General features: G+C 31.6%; 2 protein-coding genes across 2 annotated transcripts; one reads left to right on the forward strand and one right to left on the reverse strand.

Annotated features, from left to right (window-relative positions):
* Positions 1-237: 237 nt before the first annotated feature.
* LOTGIDRAFT_131695 (hypothetical protein) lies at positions 238-4,344 on the forward strand (the record flags this gene model as incomplete). Its single annotated transcript, XM_009066293.1, has 6 exons — positions 238-344; positions 2,290-2,741; positions 3,013-3,099; positions 3,307-3,425; positions 3,886-4,054; positions 4,166-4,344. Coding segments are annotated over 6 exons (1,113 nt in total), but the record flags the coding sequence as incomplete, so codon positions are not given.
* Positions 4,345-6,454: 2,110 nt separating this feature from the next.
* On the reverse strand, positions 6,455-12,923 carry LOTGIDRAFT_131697 (hypothetical protein; the record flags this gene model as incomplete). Its single annotated transcript, XM_009066294.1, has 7 exons — positions 6,455-6,663; positions 6,784-6,922; positions 7,371-7,489; positions 8,805-8,891; positions 9,217-9,671; positions 10,502-10,611; positions 12,750-12,923. Coding segments are annotated over 7 exons (1,293 nt in total), but the record flags the coding sequence as incomplete, so codon positions are not given.
* Between the last annotated feature and the right edge of the window lie 5,308 nt (positions 12,924-18,231).

Below are 18,231 nucleotides of genomic sequence, written 5' to 3' on the forward strand. Positions count from 1 at the left end.
TTCGGTATATTACGCGAACTTGTCTCTGATTTTTTGCCATCGTTTCAGCTCCAACAACCTGCATCTCCGACAAGGGGAAACCAATTACCTACGCTTTAATTGAGAACTTTCACAAAATGAAAAATGAATAAATAAATAGATTTTCAGACGACACATTATTTCTACTTCATTAATCAACAAAATCGATCAATATTCGAAAACTTTCTTAATAAGTTAAATGATTTTATACTTCAGAAATGGACTGATATATTATTAAGATGGGATCCCAAGAAACATGATGGAATTCATACAGTAAGAGTTCCTTCAAATAGGATATGGTTACCAGATATATTACTATATAATTTGTAAGTAGCTTGGAATGTACATACTGCTGTGTTCAATATTTGCTTATGCCATTAGTTTCTAACATGAAGTCTTGAGGTGCCAAATACGTCCATCAGTTCAGATTAAACTGCAGCAATCAGTAATTTAGCATAGAAGAGAAAATGCGTTATATATTGAACCAATACACTTTGCTTGAAGTGATTTGTAAAATACAATTTTACGATTACAGAGTACTTATGATTTCTTCTTTAACAATTGAGTAGACTGTGTTTCTGTTGATTCAAATACTCATAGAAAATAAATCTTGGTTTGATTTTCCTCATTGATTTATCATTTCTAGAAAAATCTTGATATGTTTTTGATTCAAGTGAACTTATTCGTAACAGATCTGTATCAAATCTTTGGATTTAATTTGTTACCTTTCTCATAGTTTTGTAAGCATGAAACATATAAATCTTATCATTGAATGGTAACATATCTTTAATCTGCAGCCTGTCAATAAAATGATACACTGTGTGAATATCAATGGATGTTTAAAGAGAAAAACTGCTTAGGGCTGGTAGAATTTAAGACATTTGTTATTAGTTATCCCATGTCCTAAATTAAAATACACCAAGGTACCGTTAAATACCCATAAAATATATTTCACATCGAGGAGCTCTATAAAACTGTATCAGTCAAGTATTAAAGGTTATTTATCTCAACATTTCGCTATAAATTGAATGAATGAACGCTTTAGAAAAGTTGCATGTTCAAATCGATTTTAATTTTGAAGCAATCAAGAATCTGTTCAATTTGAATTGCACTGATTACGTTGTTAGTTACTGTTATTGTCACAAAGAAGAATAAAACCATTCGAATACGTCTTGATTTACTCCTTTCGTGGGAATAACCGGTTATTTATCACTTAAGTAAAGAATGGAATTATTCAACTTATATCTTTCAAATACACGACCACATGAATTCGAAAATTATGTTGTAAAACTGGGATATGGCAGTCATATATTGGGAACAAAATGACCAGTTGTCGGTAAAACCTATAAATATATACTGTAAAACATAATCCTTCTTTATATACATTTTAACAAGAACTGGGGAAGTTTGTTTTTACTGACAATAATTTGTAGTTTCGTGGGAAACAAAGTATTTCTTTCCCCATCCATGTTATACATGTTTTATGTTTTATTTGTAGTTTAGTGGGACTAACTGAAAATAAGACTTTTGTCTAAATGGGTTGCCAAAATGAAGTTATATACACTGTCAAACCATAGTTAGTAGTTGGTTGAATTCATTCATGGGTATGACTCAGATACCGTTTGTCATATTCTAAGTTAAGCAAATCACTCTGATATAAATCATTGTTGAACTTATTTTGTTAACTATTTATTGTTAATATAAAATAACAGTATAACAATATCAGTGTGTGGTATAATTGGGTTAAAAGTACATTTGTTTATTCGAAAATTGTAAGATAATCTGATCAAAATGAGTATGCATTTGTTTAATTTGGTTAATTTTAAGATAACTATTTTAACAAGGAAATTGAAATAGATGGAACTTTGTATAAGTCGTGAGAGAGTCACGATATTCTAGAATTAATAACCGACCATGTTCTTGATCCGATTTTTCTTACAGACTAATTTACATATCATGACCTTAATAGTAGTTGGTAGTCACAACAAAATAAGAAATACTTTATCTATCCTTTTATTATCTTAACAAAACTTTAAAATTGAATGTGACATTAAAAAATATAGCTAGACTCTCCTTACAGAACTTTGGGTCAAGTTTGACACTCGCTACAACGTTTATTTACTCGGATTTCCATTTCAATAACTTGGACTTAAACTTGGATTTGAAGGATTTAGCATTATTTTTAATTTATAGCATCTCCAGTTTTGGCTATCAAAAAGTAATAGAAAGGCTATAGATGTGAAAGTACTTCATTCAATATTTCTATTTCAGTGCCGATGACCGTCTTAGAGAACAGCGTGATGCATTGGTTGTAGTTGATTACAATGGAACTATATTGTGGATGCCACAAGCTATTTTAAAAAGTTCCTGTTCTTTTGATACGCTTTATTTTCCCTTTGATGAGCAATCGTGTTTGATGAAGTTTGGATCATGGACGTCTAATGGAAATAAACTAAATATAGATTTTGTTCTGCAAGACTCAATGGACATGAGTGATTTCGTGAAAAATAATGAATGGGATGTGACAAAAAATACAGCGGCGCGGAATGTGTTATATTATAGTTGCTGCCCCGAGCCTTATGTCGATTTGACATTTAATTTAGAATTACGACGAAAGGTGGCTTTCTATACATTTATACTGGTTCTACCATGTGCTCTGCTCAGTTTATTAACATTGGTTATATTTTGGGTACCACCAGAATCTCCTGCTAAATTACAGCTAGGTATAGTAAACATGGTTCATATATTGTGTCTTTCATTTCATATGCAAAGTGTAGCAAAGTGATATTATTCGTATGCTTTATTGTAGAAAACCCTTATTTAAATATTACTTCTGGAAAGTGTTAAAGGTAGTATTTTGAGGTGAAAAAAGAACTATCTATTGTCTTAAGTCTTAAGATCTGATAAAATTGCAACTTGTGGAGGTGAAGAGCGTAAAAGTGTTTAGATGTGCTTGAAAATTGCCTAATTTGATGACCTTATATCACATTTCAGGTATGAGTGTCTTTGTTGCGTTTTTCTTCTTGTTATTGGTTTTAGCTGACTTTACTCCAAGAGCAGCTGCTTCTATACCTCTAATTGGTAAGATTATAAATTTCTGTTTTTCAATTGTCTGATATGAAGACTGGCACGTGAAAGTGTCTAGAAATTCACAAGATAATTTCTCCATATGTAGAAAGCTAATGGTTTCTTTTGTGCTTCGTTACGACCGACTTTTATTTTGCATACAAGAATCTTTGGAATAATGGGAAGTAACTCCAATAAGATATGAGATTATTTTCCTTTTAGGTGCATATTTCTGTTTAAGTATGGTGATGATTACGATGTCAACTGTTTTAGCATGTATTGTTGCCAATATGTATTTTCGGGGAGTACGGGTCAACAGGGCTCCAAGGTGGTTCCGTTCCGTAAGTATGAGTAAAGACTTTTCGCTTCCATACAAAATGATTCATTGAGTTTGACAACTTTACATTCTTCTACGGATACTGAGTATACTTTAGATTTGGGTGTCAATGGTCGGAAAATCCATGAACAATACTGCTTTGTTAAATGAAATGAATATAATTTTACAGACTACTTTTCTGCGCCTAACTGAACTGGGTTGTGCTGACGAAGACGGACAGCGCCATGTATTGTTCAACAAGAGTGACATTAGCCTACTTTCCAACAGTCGAGATATCTTTAAAGTACACAGTTTTTAGCGTACGAGGCCTCGGTTCATTACCCGATTCCAAAACTAGAGGTTTTTGTTCATGTCAACCTGCATCACCGATAGGGGAAATCGGTTTGAAACATATGAAGGAACCATCTCGACATATGCCGGGATTGATCCCTGTAAAATCAAATTATTTTTTTATTCTCTTGTAGTGTTTGGTTAATGGCGTTGCTAGAGTTTTATGTTTAAGAGAAAAAATAGTTGAAATAGATACAACATCCCCTTCAAAGAAAAATTGGAACACATGTGTCATAACTCAACAGAATGGACGAAATAATGACACAGATACAAAGTGTGCGAAGGTCCGTCTACTGGAAAACAGTACGGAACACAAGATTCCATCTGAAACTACTGAGGGGGGACGGGACACAGTAGTCAGTGATTTGAACAGGATCAATATTTTAGGTAGAAATTCAGGACTTTATGATGAAGTGAGAGAAATACGAGATATTTTACAGAAAGACGATGAAAGAAGAGTAAAAAGGGTTGAAAAAGATAAATATGTGTTAGAATGGCGGGTATTAGCCTGTATAATTGACAGGTTATTCTTTATCATTTATCTTTTCATTAATATTGTAGGATTAATTGTTTTATTTGTGGCAAAATTTTGAGATCATCTTCTACATCATGTCTGTATGTGTGGCTTTCAATCATTGGCTATTTGTTTCGATTGTTCATTTTTACAGATATCATATACAGATACACATTTTCAGTCATTAATTCTATTTTAACGACCATGATGCAGTTAAGAAGATATTTGTTTTAATTTATTACACAGGTTTGCTTTGGTTTGTATTTATGAGGGATTTTGTGTATTTTGTGTGTCATTAGACTTGCCAGTACTTCAAAATGCAGTTTAGCTGTTAACTAAGACACTATAAGAAGTTTATAGTTCTGTTATTTTCTAGCAATTATGCTTCCCTGATTACCATAATTTGTGTATTTCGGGGCAAAACATTATAATATTTACATCGATAGAATCGATAGAATATCTGAATACACTTTAAATCAGGGTATAACAGTATCGAAATTTACATCGACAATCTTACTATTTTGTTTTTGTAGTAGTAATATCTGATTATTGTATATGATTGATATATATGTACATTAGGCCTTTCAGTTAGAAGTGTATAATATATATTCCATTATATATTCCCAAACTGTTGAAAGTAACAACCTCTGTCAAACATTACTTAATCACCTGATAGATAATATTTTTATATTAGTCAAGTTATAAGTACATTGTGGAATTTTAAAAGTTTGATTCATAAATCAAGGTACATTTCACCAAATAAGCAATCGTTACGCAATGTGTGTTTATATTTTATAATATTCAAAGAATTGGCGTTTTTCACTAACATGTGACGTACACTTAGTTTTTCAATATTATATTCGAGTATGAACAATATTTCTTATCAAACAAATAATCTTATCAAACAACTTATTGCCAATTCGCCTTTTATGTCGGCAGCACAGGTTTGATTGCATAGGTGTCGCTTATACTTCCTGTTGATATAAATAATCTTTGTGAAGTGATGCGATTGACAAAATGAGAAAATGGAATCGTGTGTCATGTAAGATTTCTTACATAATGCATATTTGTTGTTTACCATTATCGTGTGCCTAAAATCAGCAAGCTTTGCAATTCGATGGCAAGTTCCTATATTTGGTCCAGATTTATTCAGTGTTAACTGTTATGTCTTATGCCGTGACATTTAACAATATTAGATTTTGTATGACAACACATATCACTAATGCAAATAAAGATTCACATAATTTAAGTTCCTTGACTCATCAATTCATCATGTTAGTTTATAACCATGGCGTGCACATTTTTGGAATGTCGCATCTAATTTAAAGGATCCGGGTTCCGTTATAAGTTGTTGATTGGCTCTTTCGGAGGTAATTTTTTTAAGAGCAGTACCTCATTTTGAAATGAAATGAAATGAATAGAGTTTTACGTCCTACTTTACTGCACCATGTGGGCTAATGAAGACGGGCAACGCCATGCAGGGTGCGGTGAGGGAAATTTTGCCAGGACAGCGGCATTGGCCTGCTCTTTTTCGATTTCCAACTGTCGAGGGATCTTTAACGTGCACAGCCTGTAGTACATGGGGCCTCGGTTTATTTTGAAGTTGATAACAATAACTGAAAATATAATCATTATTTATTTCAATGCATTCAATATACATTAGTCTAGACATGGCAAACATGGGACCGTTTCATAGGAATTTCAATAAAATCTAAATTGTTGTCTCGACACCGAAAAAATAATAAAAACCAATCCATCTCAGTACAACGTGTTTCTACAAATGCTGTGCATATTACAATGATTTTAAACAATTCGTCGGTTTTCGACTTAAAAGCTCGTCTTCCCATTCACACATTAAGATGACGAGAATGAACTGGAATTCTTTGTAAATTTGTATATTGCCTTTAAAATCGATTCGATAGATCTTTCTCTCGAGTCATACAAAAAAAGGTAAGGGACATTGCTGTCCTACAAGTCTTATAATGGTGGATACAGAGACTCGGTGATTAATGTGGTTATGTTTCCAATAAACAGATGATTTGCAACGTATGTTTTAGGCATGGCATACATGTATTCACATCTAACTAGAGCACTGTGCTTTATGTGTACAGTAATGATTACTGACAAGGGGAGAACAGCGCGTTGAAAGACGGAAGTAAGACAGGTAGTGAGTCAAAAGAACTGAATGGCTAATACGCCACGTTGCCTTTTACCAAAATGACCGCAATACCAATAATGTTGATCAACACATAAAAGGCAAAGAATATTCGGTCAACAACACACGCTATTATTCTCCATTCTTCCGTATTTCTCTTTTTAATATCAGCATTATTAGATCTTTCATCAAATCTGCTCATTATCTCTTTAATTGCACTCACTTCCGTAGATACAGGATTGGCTGGAATTCGACAAGGCGTTCGACGTCTGGGCGACGGTTCACAACTACTGTCATCCAGACCTATATCTGTTATTGTAGTATGAGATTCGATTCCAGTCTCTAAAAGGCGAACTCTGGCACAGGCCATCTCGGAGTCTTCGTCGTCAGGTTCTGTTGTGACATAAGATTTCCACACCTTCCTATGAGAATTGTATTCTCTCTGAACCTCATTAATCATATCACCAAGACACATGGCTCTCGCAATACCATCAAATACACACTGGAAACAGATGCACAGAAAAGAATATTAGAAATAATCTTTGTAATAGGACGAACATAATACAGCTTAAAGATGCTACCAAAACATTTCAATAATTTCAATAAAACTTATACCTTTCGCCCATGTTGAGAAAATAACCATGTTTATTTCCATAGCTCTCAAATGTCAAAAATAATGTTAGACCAGTACATTGTGAAAACTTCAAGAAACATAATTTTCTCGGTATCCAGAAACATGAATTGATCAGCTTGATCTACTCTCTTTAATAATATTATCAACTTCCGGTTCAGGAAATAAATTCATTACACTTAATGACGCTTATTGGAGCCATTACTTGAAAGTTGACTTCGTTCATTCTTCATTGCTAACTGATTAGAATTCTGATCCACCAATTGAGACACTTGTAGCGTGTCTAATTACAAGAGTACGAGAAGACTAGCAGACTTACCGATCTCAGCCATTGTGGAGCTCTATTGACCCGTACACCACGGAAAAACATATTGGCTATTATACAGGCAAGAACAGTTGACATTGTTATCATTACCATACTCAGACAGAAATATGATCCTGTAATATAATAAACTGATAATTAGATTATATACAACAATCGCTCTTCTATCATCCTTCTGATTACAACCATGCTTTATTAAATATCATCTCTGAGTACCTACAAGATAATTAAGTCCTGAGAATTCGCTAGCATACGTTATTGGTAATGGAAGACCAGTTTGCATACAGATTGATTGTTAGATAATGTTCTAAACAAACTAAGAGCTCACCAAGCTCGAAGTACTCTTCTTTATGACCATATATTTATTTAAGGCATTTTCAATGTCAGACAAAGTATGTTAATGCATGCAATAAAAGTTCTGTCTGATTTCATACTGATGTATGTCACACTGCATAATGTCATTGGTTATTTTTGCCTGTACTATGATCTGAATTGTTCAAATTGTTTAGAAAAATGTTCGAGTAATTTTACTAACAAAACGATATAATATTATGTCAATATTGAAAGACAATAATTATGCACCGTTCCATTAAGTTTGCTGTAGAACACAATTATCAAATTCCATTGAAAATTGAAAATTGACGATAATCGATAATAGAATATTGATATTAATAAAGTTACTAAAGTATATAATGAATATGGCATGTGATCATGTCACATTTGAACTAGGCAGTTTTCTATTTTGTACATTTCTAATCAAATTTACAAGATTTTATCTTGACACTCAATTCATTTTAAACATTAACTCTATCTTTGAGGATTATTGAATATTCCAAAAGACAAACTCACTTATTAATACTGGGTAAAATTTTATCACATTACAATGAAATGACAAAATAAGTAAGAAATATTGTTGAAATAACTGGTTTAATTCAGCAGACATACATATTGATCCTTAAGAAAGATGTTATGTTTTGTTGTGATTATTACAATGATAACTGTAAATATAATCATGTTTAAAAGATAAATGATGAAAACAGAGCATGATTATAAGTATTATACTTGTTATACCATATTTCCAGACAACAGTTCATACTGTTATTATTCAATTTTAACTTGAACCTTGCATCTTCATTATAAATAATATCACAACGTTACTCTTTTTCTAAGAAAAATACACATTCAGGCAATATAAATATATTTAATTACAGTCTCTATCTGGGTTGCCGTCAAATCACAAAATCTCTTTATCGGTTTAGTACGAAGCCCGAAGTTACGGAAATTTAAAACCTATTTCTTTCAGAATAAATGATCTTTTAGAAATACAATTGGCAAACACACAATCCTCATATATCTTTTCCTATAAACGTCACATGAGTAAATTTAACTGTTATTGTGTTTTCAGGTTTATGTTCAGATAAATGATCTTACCTATCAACGGAATGGTAGTAGCTGCTCTCGGAGTATAATCAGCTAATAATAATAACAGGACGAAAAAGGCAAGAAATATATTCATTCCTGAAAAAAATTATAAGTATATGCGTTTATCTGGAGGAAACCTTCTCCCAAAAAATATGCTTGTAATGCTAAATAGGTAACCTTCAAATAAGACTCTGGGCGGCGAACAGCAGAACAATGTCACCAAAGAGATAGAAACCAAGAAGCTTTCTCTATTTTTAGTAAACCAGTCTTTTCTATCAGCACTAAAACTCAAGATTTAACAGTGAGTGAATGTAATTAACATTTCACAGAGGGCACTGGTATTTGTTATGGTAGGAAATTTATCTAGAATCTATAAAATTACTTAGGCCAATGGATAATAAAAAGTACTAAGGTTACTAACCTAATTGCAGCTTGGCTGGCGACTCGGGGGGAACCCAAAATATCACTAAAGTCAATAAGGATAAGAGACCACATGGTAAGATTAATATAAAAGTATAAAATGCCACTCGACGTCTAAAACTGAGTTTGAAAGTTAAATCTATGTAAGGCTCAGGACAGCAGGAGTAATATTTTACATTTCGTTTTCCTGAATTATCAATCAAATCCCATTCATTACTTTTCATATATTCATGTAAATCCATTTTATCTTGGCCGAGTAAAAATTCCACATTTAACTGATCGCCACTGTAAGTCCATGATCCAAATTTTAGATAACATGTTTGTTCATCAAAAGGGAAATATAGGGTATCAAATGAACATGAACTGTTTAAAATGGCTTGTGGCATCCACAATAAATTACCAGTATGTTGAACAACAACTAGAGCTTCTCTTTGTTCTTTTAATCTATCATCAGCACTGAAATATACAACCATATAGGTGGATTTAGGAATGTTGAATCTACATCTGCAATTAGATTTCGGTTGATGCGTCCAACTGGATCACACAAAGTTATTAACATCTAATACTTTATAAAGCTGAATGTGCTGCAAATTTAAGATAATGTAGCACATGTATATCGTTTTGAGATAAACGCAATAAATATGTTTCCTGTGGATTTTCAATATATATTTTGAAACTGTATGCTTCTTGCTGCTGAGTATTCCGTCAGCATGTTACTACTGATTATGCTTAGAAAACATGCTTAACATGTGTAAGAATGGATGGAGAATGCAGAAACATCCTGGTAGCCAAACTGAAAGGAATCCGAACGACAACATAAATATTATAGATTCGTAGATCTTCATGTAAATATATGGGAATAAAATAGTCCTAAAATAGGTCAATTGCTTGCATAATTATACAATTTCACATTCACTATAGTATAATAATATATATTATAGCTGATAAGTATGAATCATTAATAAATAACAATAATAATGATGCTATAGTCAGTAATTGTTTGCCGTTCGATCCATCTATAACATTTCTAACTAATATGTCATTAGAAACACCATTACTGTAATTTTAAACATAATGAATGTTCAATCTAAATTCAGTCATAATTAAAATATGGCACAAGCTTCACTAAGTCGACTTTATCACTTTATAAACATCCGGAAAAAATAGTAACAGAAAGGAATGTAATTATTCTTTACTTTTAGATTACGTGTTTCCAGATTTTGGTTTGATGGCCAACACAAACTACAGGTCTATACATGACATTACCTTCGAATTAATATACTTACAAATTATATAACAGAATATCTGGTAACCAAATGTAATCAGCGGGTACCCTGATGCTGGTTATATTATCATGTTCCTTAGGGTTCCACGTTAGTAGTATATCTTTCCATACCTACAAAAAGACACACAATAATTAGTTAACAAATGCAAAGTATCTGACCATTATTCAAGACATTAAATCCCGGCAGAAGTGTCAGAACATCAAACAACCCCGAAAACTATCTGTCCGGCACGGCACAACGGTCTCTGACGGTGCAAATAACTTTATGTTATCATGAAACGGGCTCTATACATGACACGCTTTAATTGGTTAAATAAAAATCGTCATTAGAATGGGGCAGAGATATGAAAAAAAACTTTGTAAGATTGAAATGGACAAAAAATCACAACAAATAATAATTGTTCTCTATATTCGCGCCTGAACAATCCACACATATTTTGTGGAATCTTCAACAGTCAATAAGTCAAAGGGAACGGGAAGCTCATATTTGAACTTGTCACAGTGTTAAATGAGAAGGATCGAGAGATCAGACAATAATTTCGATTGGAAAACTTCTTGGGAATTGGTAGACTTTCTCTAAAAATTGACATCTCATCACACAGCTATTGATATATCTAAATGATACGGCATGGTGTTTATTCCTCCAGGTCATCTGTGTTCTGTTATGATTACAAACATCAGATACAATGTCCGTATTCACAATAGATACTTATTACTAGCTGTCAATAACATGACCACTTCCAATCAAAATATCACATTTACTTCTGTTCAATGTTCACCAGAAACATCAACAGTCAATATCATTAGAAATTCGGGATGACTTCTTGTCCAGACCTTTCTCATTGTTAGTGGTCAATTCGCTGACCATACACTGTCCGTAACATCTAGACAAAGAAATCCAATATCGCAGTTCAGTATGCTCAAGTCTGTCAATAAAAGCCAATCTCATTTACTGATTGCTTTAGCAATTTCATAAGCCCTAGACCTTTGGTATGTTTAACATGAGACAAATTGAAAATGACCTTATTTCTGTGAATCTTAGAATATCGGCGCCATTTGCCATGTTCCGTTTCGATATCAAACTGTCTTTATATTTTTAACAGAAACAGTTTGTCTTGTACTCGATCGACTAGCATTGAAAAACAGGCATAGTAAGCTGATGTAATGGTACAAACATTTAAATCCTCAAAGAGTAAGCATGAACGATATTTCTTAAAATAAACTGATGGTCTCCCATTTGTTTTTCAATGAATTTTTTCTTCAGATAATTTCATCAAAATTTTGTTGTAAGATTGATATTCTGATTCTACAATCAATTGTCAACAAGACATTGATGTGGTAAATAATCGGATTGAGTGAGAATAGAAAATCTTATGGACAATATTACAACAGTGTAAACATAATGCTCTCATTATTCCATTAATAGACATTTATGATTGGCTCTGATGAACTTTTATAAATTCTAGACAGTAGGCTACTGGAGAGAGGAAATATGGCGATTTAGAAATAGAATATAAATCGATTAAAAAGAGCAATTAGCAGTGAAAATACTCCATTAAATTTGTTTAGAGTACTGCTTTAACTAATCGTTATTCACTGAACACTGTGTTCATTAAGTAAATAAATATTACAATATAAATCTCAAATTGTCTCTCAAATACAATCTATAAAATCGATTAGGGTATGACACCTTAATAGATTTTCTTTTCTTCTTAAATCATTGTTGTTCCGGAAATGACGCTTGCAATAACAATTACTGAAGCACTGACCTGATTACTGTTAAGGAAATGACAAAAGCAACATCCAAATACTTTTACCGAAAATGTTTCAAGAAAAAAACTTTTCCTATCGCGACATTATAGTGCGCTTGTTCCTTTTTATCATTCTGGTGAGAAACGGGAATACAAAAGTATCTTAACAGTTTTGAATGAGAATCATATAACAATTTTTCATGACAATTTCCATACTATTTTCAATAAGTTTGTCTTGTGCAATAACGTAATTGGATGCGACAGGTTAGAAATACGTGCGAAGATTATTTAGTAAGAATTCGTCAAGTTGTGATAAAAAAAAAAGCATTTTAGGAGAGAGCAAGATTAAAAAGTTAATTTGGACAGCATTGATATACGACTAAGACACTGCAAGACACACGATAGATTCAACGTAATAAAATATACAGAGTGCAAAGAATAACAAATTGCAAAAAAGGTTTGCAATTAAATTTATATGCTGTAAAAAAAAATACTTACGTAATGGTACCATATATTGGTTTTTAAAACTTGATTTTGTTCATCTACATCCAATACTTGTATTAAAGACAGGCTAAAATTGACTGTTAAACTATCTTTAAAATTAACTATTGGTCGACCAGTTTTACCCTGTGAATGATATCGAGCTAATAACTTCTTGATTAAAATTTTCTCTGCTGGTATTTTATCAGGTGCTGATAAACATTCCCCTGTAACAGATTCAACACAGAAGTTTATCAGTATAGGATAAACCACGACATAGTGTTTTTCAGATACGTTAATTAAAATCCCGCATCCCGAGAGGTTTTACGAGGGTAAGGGTTTTAAATATCATAAAAATCCGAGGAAAATGTAACCATTGTGCTTTTTACTTTATATAAATCCAAGACCTTCTCGGAAAACATTTTCTGGTAAAGGTGCAAAACACGTATTTACAAACGTGGTCAATTCAGCCGACAGCCATTGAGCTAGACTAAATATTTGATAGGGGATTCTGGAGTTAAACTATTTAATAAATACCACTGAATTTAATACATAATATCGAGAATGTTCGGAAATTTAAACAATATCCCTGGGATTTTATATGAAAGGATTTACTTTTATCTTATTCCTGTCAGAACAAGGGGTGACGTCACTTGAGGGCTAAAATACATAATAAAATAAGAACGTATTGTGTGAAAGTCTCCTCCATAATCTGGTTAAAAACTCGGATCTGCTGTATTCTGACACAATACTTCAGTACTGTTAATCCATTATTTGTTTAGTTTTCTTTACAAAAAGAGAATTCGCGTATAAAATATTAGTTTGCGACTTTTTATTCAAAAAGTACAACTTGATAAACATGTTCGAGTTCTTCAAAGTAATTATTTTAGCTATATACAGCAAAAAGGTGTAATTGAGGGCTAAAGTTCAAATACTTCTATACTAAAAAGAAATGTCATTGTATTTTTTGCATTTCAATATTGACTGTAAAAAATATTTATGTTGAAATGTTCAATTCTATTCAATCAAGGGAGAAACAAAAATGGTTATGTCTGGAAAGAACAAACAGGTGGATATCATAAAAACCACATTATACATCTTTATGTCCATCTTCGATCCGATCCAGTTGCTTTCGCGACTACTGGTCTGGATTGCCGATTCTGGTTGCTTATCTGGTTAACTTATATTTTATTAACATAACCAAATGTGAAGGTGAATCATATTCTCCAATCAACTGTAATATTGAATAGGTTTATAATGCCATCTTACGGTCATGGAATGTTTCTTAAGGTTCCTTAAGGTCACATGAATGTCACATTTTATTTCCGATATATTTTAATGATTAGCTCATTCATTGTAGGCATTCAATAATTGTATTGTAATTAAATTGTAATCAGCAATGGATTGAAAAAGCTACGAAATTAGAAATATAGAATCAGCATAATATTATGTTATTTCATTTCATTTTCAGAACATTTTATATTAATACTATAAAATAATACTTTTATATGCATCATTTTGGGGTTTTTAAAAAACAAACAATCTTTTCTTTGTGTTATGGAATAAAAAGTTATAAGGACTGTATATAATATATAATATATATATATAAGTATATTATCAAGCATCATTACAATTTCAACAAAAAACATTCATGGGCCAATTTAATAAACATTAAATAATAACTTGTGATCAATAATCTATTGATACTATTTAATCTATTCCATCTATCATACTGCAGTTCTACCTTTTATTATGAGATTAAAATACACTGAAAAACGTAACAAATTAGTTACATGCATTATACATCCATTCTCAAATGTGTATCCATGTTCACACAAATAAGTGCTACGATAGATTTGAATTATTTGTAACTAAATATCATTCTGTCTGATTATATCAACAATATGGTAACATTAAAAGCAAGGTGGACCTGTATTTGTAAGAAAACGTAGAACTTTTTGGCATAATACAAAAATACACTACCAGTTCTAATTAAATTGCTGGGATATTAAAGGGGCAGTATGCAACATTTTCATTATTATTATTTCTAATATATGTGCTATTTATTTCAATGTGTACACCCCAAATCAAACTAAATTTATTTTAAATGGTTAATTAGTGAACGGATCGTACTAATAGTTAAGTGAGTTTAAACTCGTTTCGATATTGTTAGTTGAAACATTTTAGAATACGTAGGAGACATATTTCTCTGCAATTAGGCCTTAATTTCGCAAAAAAGTAGTTTAATAACACCTACCAAAAAGCATAACGAACTTGGAATTTTAACGTAAACTTCAAACCATTCAGATAGTTTTGGCGTTAAAAAATTAACGGCAGGTTCTATTATGTTAAAAATTACATTTTTCATTAACTTTCTCTACTGACGATTATCAAAGATGCTACAGAATCGAGGTGAAATTCATCATATTAGGGAAATGAGTAACATTAAACAATAGCATATATCACGTAATGAAATGTTCACAGAATCAAGCTATTTATTAGTAACCCCAATAGGCTGTAGAATAATGACAAGCAACTCAATTGTCTGATTCAGAGTAATTCTAGATATAAAGGTCAGAAAAGTTGAAATACATCAAAATTAATGATAGCATAGCTTTCTGACAACAAATCATATGAACAGCTTACTTATACAGCTGAAAACATAATGTTGTATAAAATCGGTATCAAATTGAATTCAAATTCAAATTCATAATTTCCAAATATCAAAAGTCTTCTTAGTTTATTAGCAATACACTTCAAACGAAGAGAACATACTTTTAACTGTCAACAAACTTGAAAATATCCTTCTAGTTTTCCTACACATATTATCTAAATATTACCCAATTGGAAATAATGTACATCATCTTCCTGGTTCTTCTTCGATCTCTGACTTCAGAACTGGCACATAACTGGTTCAATTAAATCAGGATTAAACCATGCTTGAGATTATGTATTTTTAAGATTTCATAATTGATTTGTAAAACTAAGTATTTAAAACAACAAGATGGTCCTGTACAGGTGAGATTTCCGGGCCTCTAATATTTGAAATTTCTAACTTCGTGAAAGCGTTTTAGGTCATATACACTAGATTGGGGAGTGAGAAAATACAGATGTAGTTTTAGAAAATCAAACCAAATCCTTCGCTGAAAAGCATTATTGTCAACATCAGATTCCGATTTTACTAGTAATTAAACTTGTAGGATATTTTCAAATTTCCGTCGCGATATATAAGGTAGGCCTATGATATGTATTTTGTTCATAATTTTACAAAAGTAAGTAAATATTGTTCTTATAAATTATGTTAAAATTTCTAGATTATTGTTAGAACTCAAGATAGTCCTGGTGACGAATAATTGGTTGAATTTTTATTCTAAATCAATCCCAATCAACCATTTCTTTTTTAAATGAGCTCGCTAAGTGATATGTACTAAATGTATAATATTTTCCAATAAGATAAACTAATCCAGAATAAATAGAATATTTTTAAAATATAGGTCATGGTAAATAATTAAAATAAATAGAGATAGGCCTATGTCTGTTATTCTGTATTCCACATTACTCATTAATAAAAATTTGAATATGTTCAGTGATCCATTCCGTAAACACAACTATGAACATATGTGTTTATTAAAAATGGATAAATTTTATGACTAAACAAGAACTAAATAACATAGACTATACAGAATTGAAAAACTAACTTCGTCGTCACATATTATATACCGGGGTTTAAATATGTGTTATTTAGAAGCAAAGTAGTAATAGTATTTGCACTGGCTATACAACTGAGAAAAATAAATCGTTTTAATTCGTACAGAATTATCATCAGATTTGTTTTACATCCAGTTATTATCAAGTGGAAATGTAAAAGTTGACAGCTACGTTTTATGTGTCTCTAAGCATCATGTCCTTCACTCTAGATCATTTACACCCGTTTCGCAACATTTAGTTCATCCTTTATAGTCATTATTCTTAAAGGGGCAGTATGCAAAAAGTAAATCATATCTGAAAATATTTCGTAAGTCATCTTCAAACAAACTGAATTAAAAACGGGGAGTAGTAATTGTTAATTTATCATTTTGACCTAGTTTTGGTGATTGGCTGGATAATTACTCGATATTATGAATTGAAACCTTCAGAATAAGAATAAGTAGTAGGCACATTTCTCTACAATAAGGCGTTTGTCTTGCTTAAATCATCACAGTAGTTTTCTTGCACCTTCCAAATATCAAAACGAACTTACGTAAACCTTTTAAATCGTTTTAAAAAATAACGGCTGGATATTTATAGTTAATACTTTCAGATACGTTCAGGGGCACATTTCTCTAGATTTTGGTGTATAGATTTCACAAATTTCAGCAAAAAATTTTTCGACAACCAAAAAAACGGAATGCCGCTTTTAATGCATTGTTAGTTTATAAAATAGCAATAAAACTATAGTAATAATTACATTTTACATTATTTAAGTCTTTTCACAGTTTTATACATGCAGCGATATATTTGTTAAGTGAAGATTGTTATGGGAATAAACATTCATCTGTTGTTTTCTATAGAACTGCGAGGATGGGTTGGTATTAATATTTCATAACGAAAAGCCCTGTCTCCCAATAGATTATTGTCACAATGCATACTAAAAGGAAACCATCAATGATAAAAGAATAGACTCAACAGTTGATACATGGTCTAGATAATTTTAAGTATTTAGGAAACATCTTGTTTGACATTTTATTGTCCCCACAAGAATTTCGTTGGGGGTATGTAAGCCTACAGTGTCGTCTCTGTAGACAATTTAACAATATGATAAAAGAGCATTTACATGAATTATGTAATATTAATGAAAAGGTTTAATATGCTCTGAATATTTGAAATGACTGGAATCTGTGTGTAATGTAAAATTTTACCTACATCTCATCTATTGGGAAAAATATATTAATGCATTTATTCTCTCAAACCAGCTGTTAGTCGCCAAATAATTATTTACAATTGATGAATTTCATGAATATATTCGTATAGGAAATTGACAATGATATAATAATAATAAATCTTTATTATCACAAAGGGGCAATTCATTTTTATAACAAGGGAGATTTCGGATACAAAAAAAATAAATAGGAACCACAAACAAATGAAACACAAACATAAATACAAACAGTACAAAGAACATAGTGACACGGCTATTGTTTATTGGAAAAAATGAAGTTTTCATCAGACCTGCCTTTAGAATTAAACTTTCGAATAATCAAGGGGATAAAAGAATAAAGGGCTAGAATTCTTTGACCAGAGGGTAGTGGGATGTAATTATCAGATAGAACATGTGTATAGTCATGGATAAGTTTCTCAGTTTTCTTAATTAACTGGCTTTCAAATATTGCGTTTAATGATTTACATTGTGATCTAGTTAAGTTGCTGCATATGTTGACAATTTTAGAAAGCTTGTTTTTATTTACAGTTGACAGATTACCGTACCAACATAGTATGTTGAAGGTCAGCACACTTTGTATAA

The sequence above is a fragment of the Lottia gigantea genome, assembly GCF_000327385.1.
Source record: "Lottia gigantea unplaced genomic scaffold LOTGIsca_75, whole genome shotgun sequence".
Classification (NCBI taxonomy): domain Eukaryota; kingdom Metazoa; phylum Mollusca; class Gastropoda; family Lottiidae; genus Lottia; species Lottia gigantea.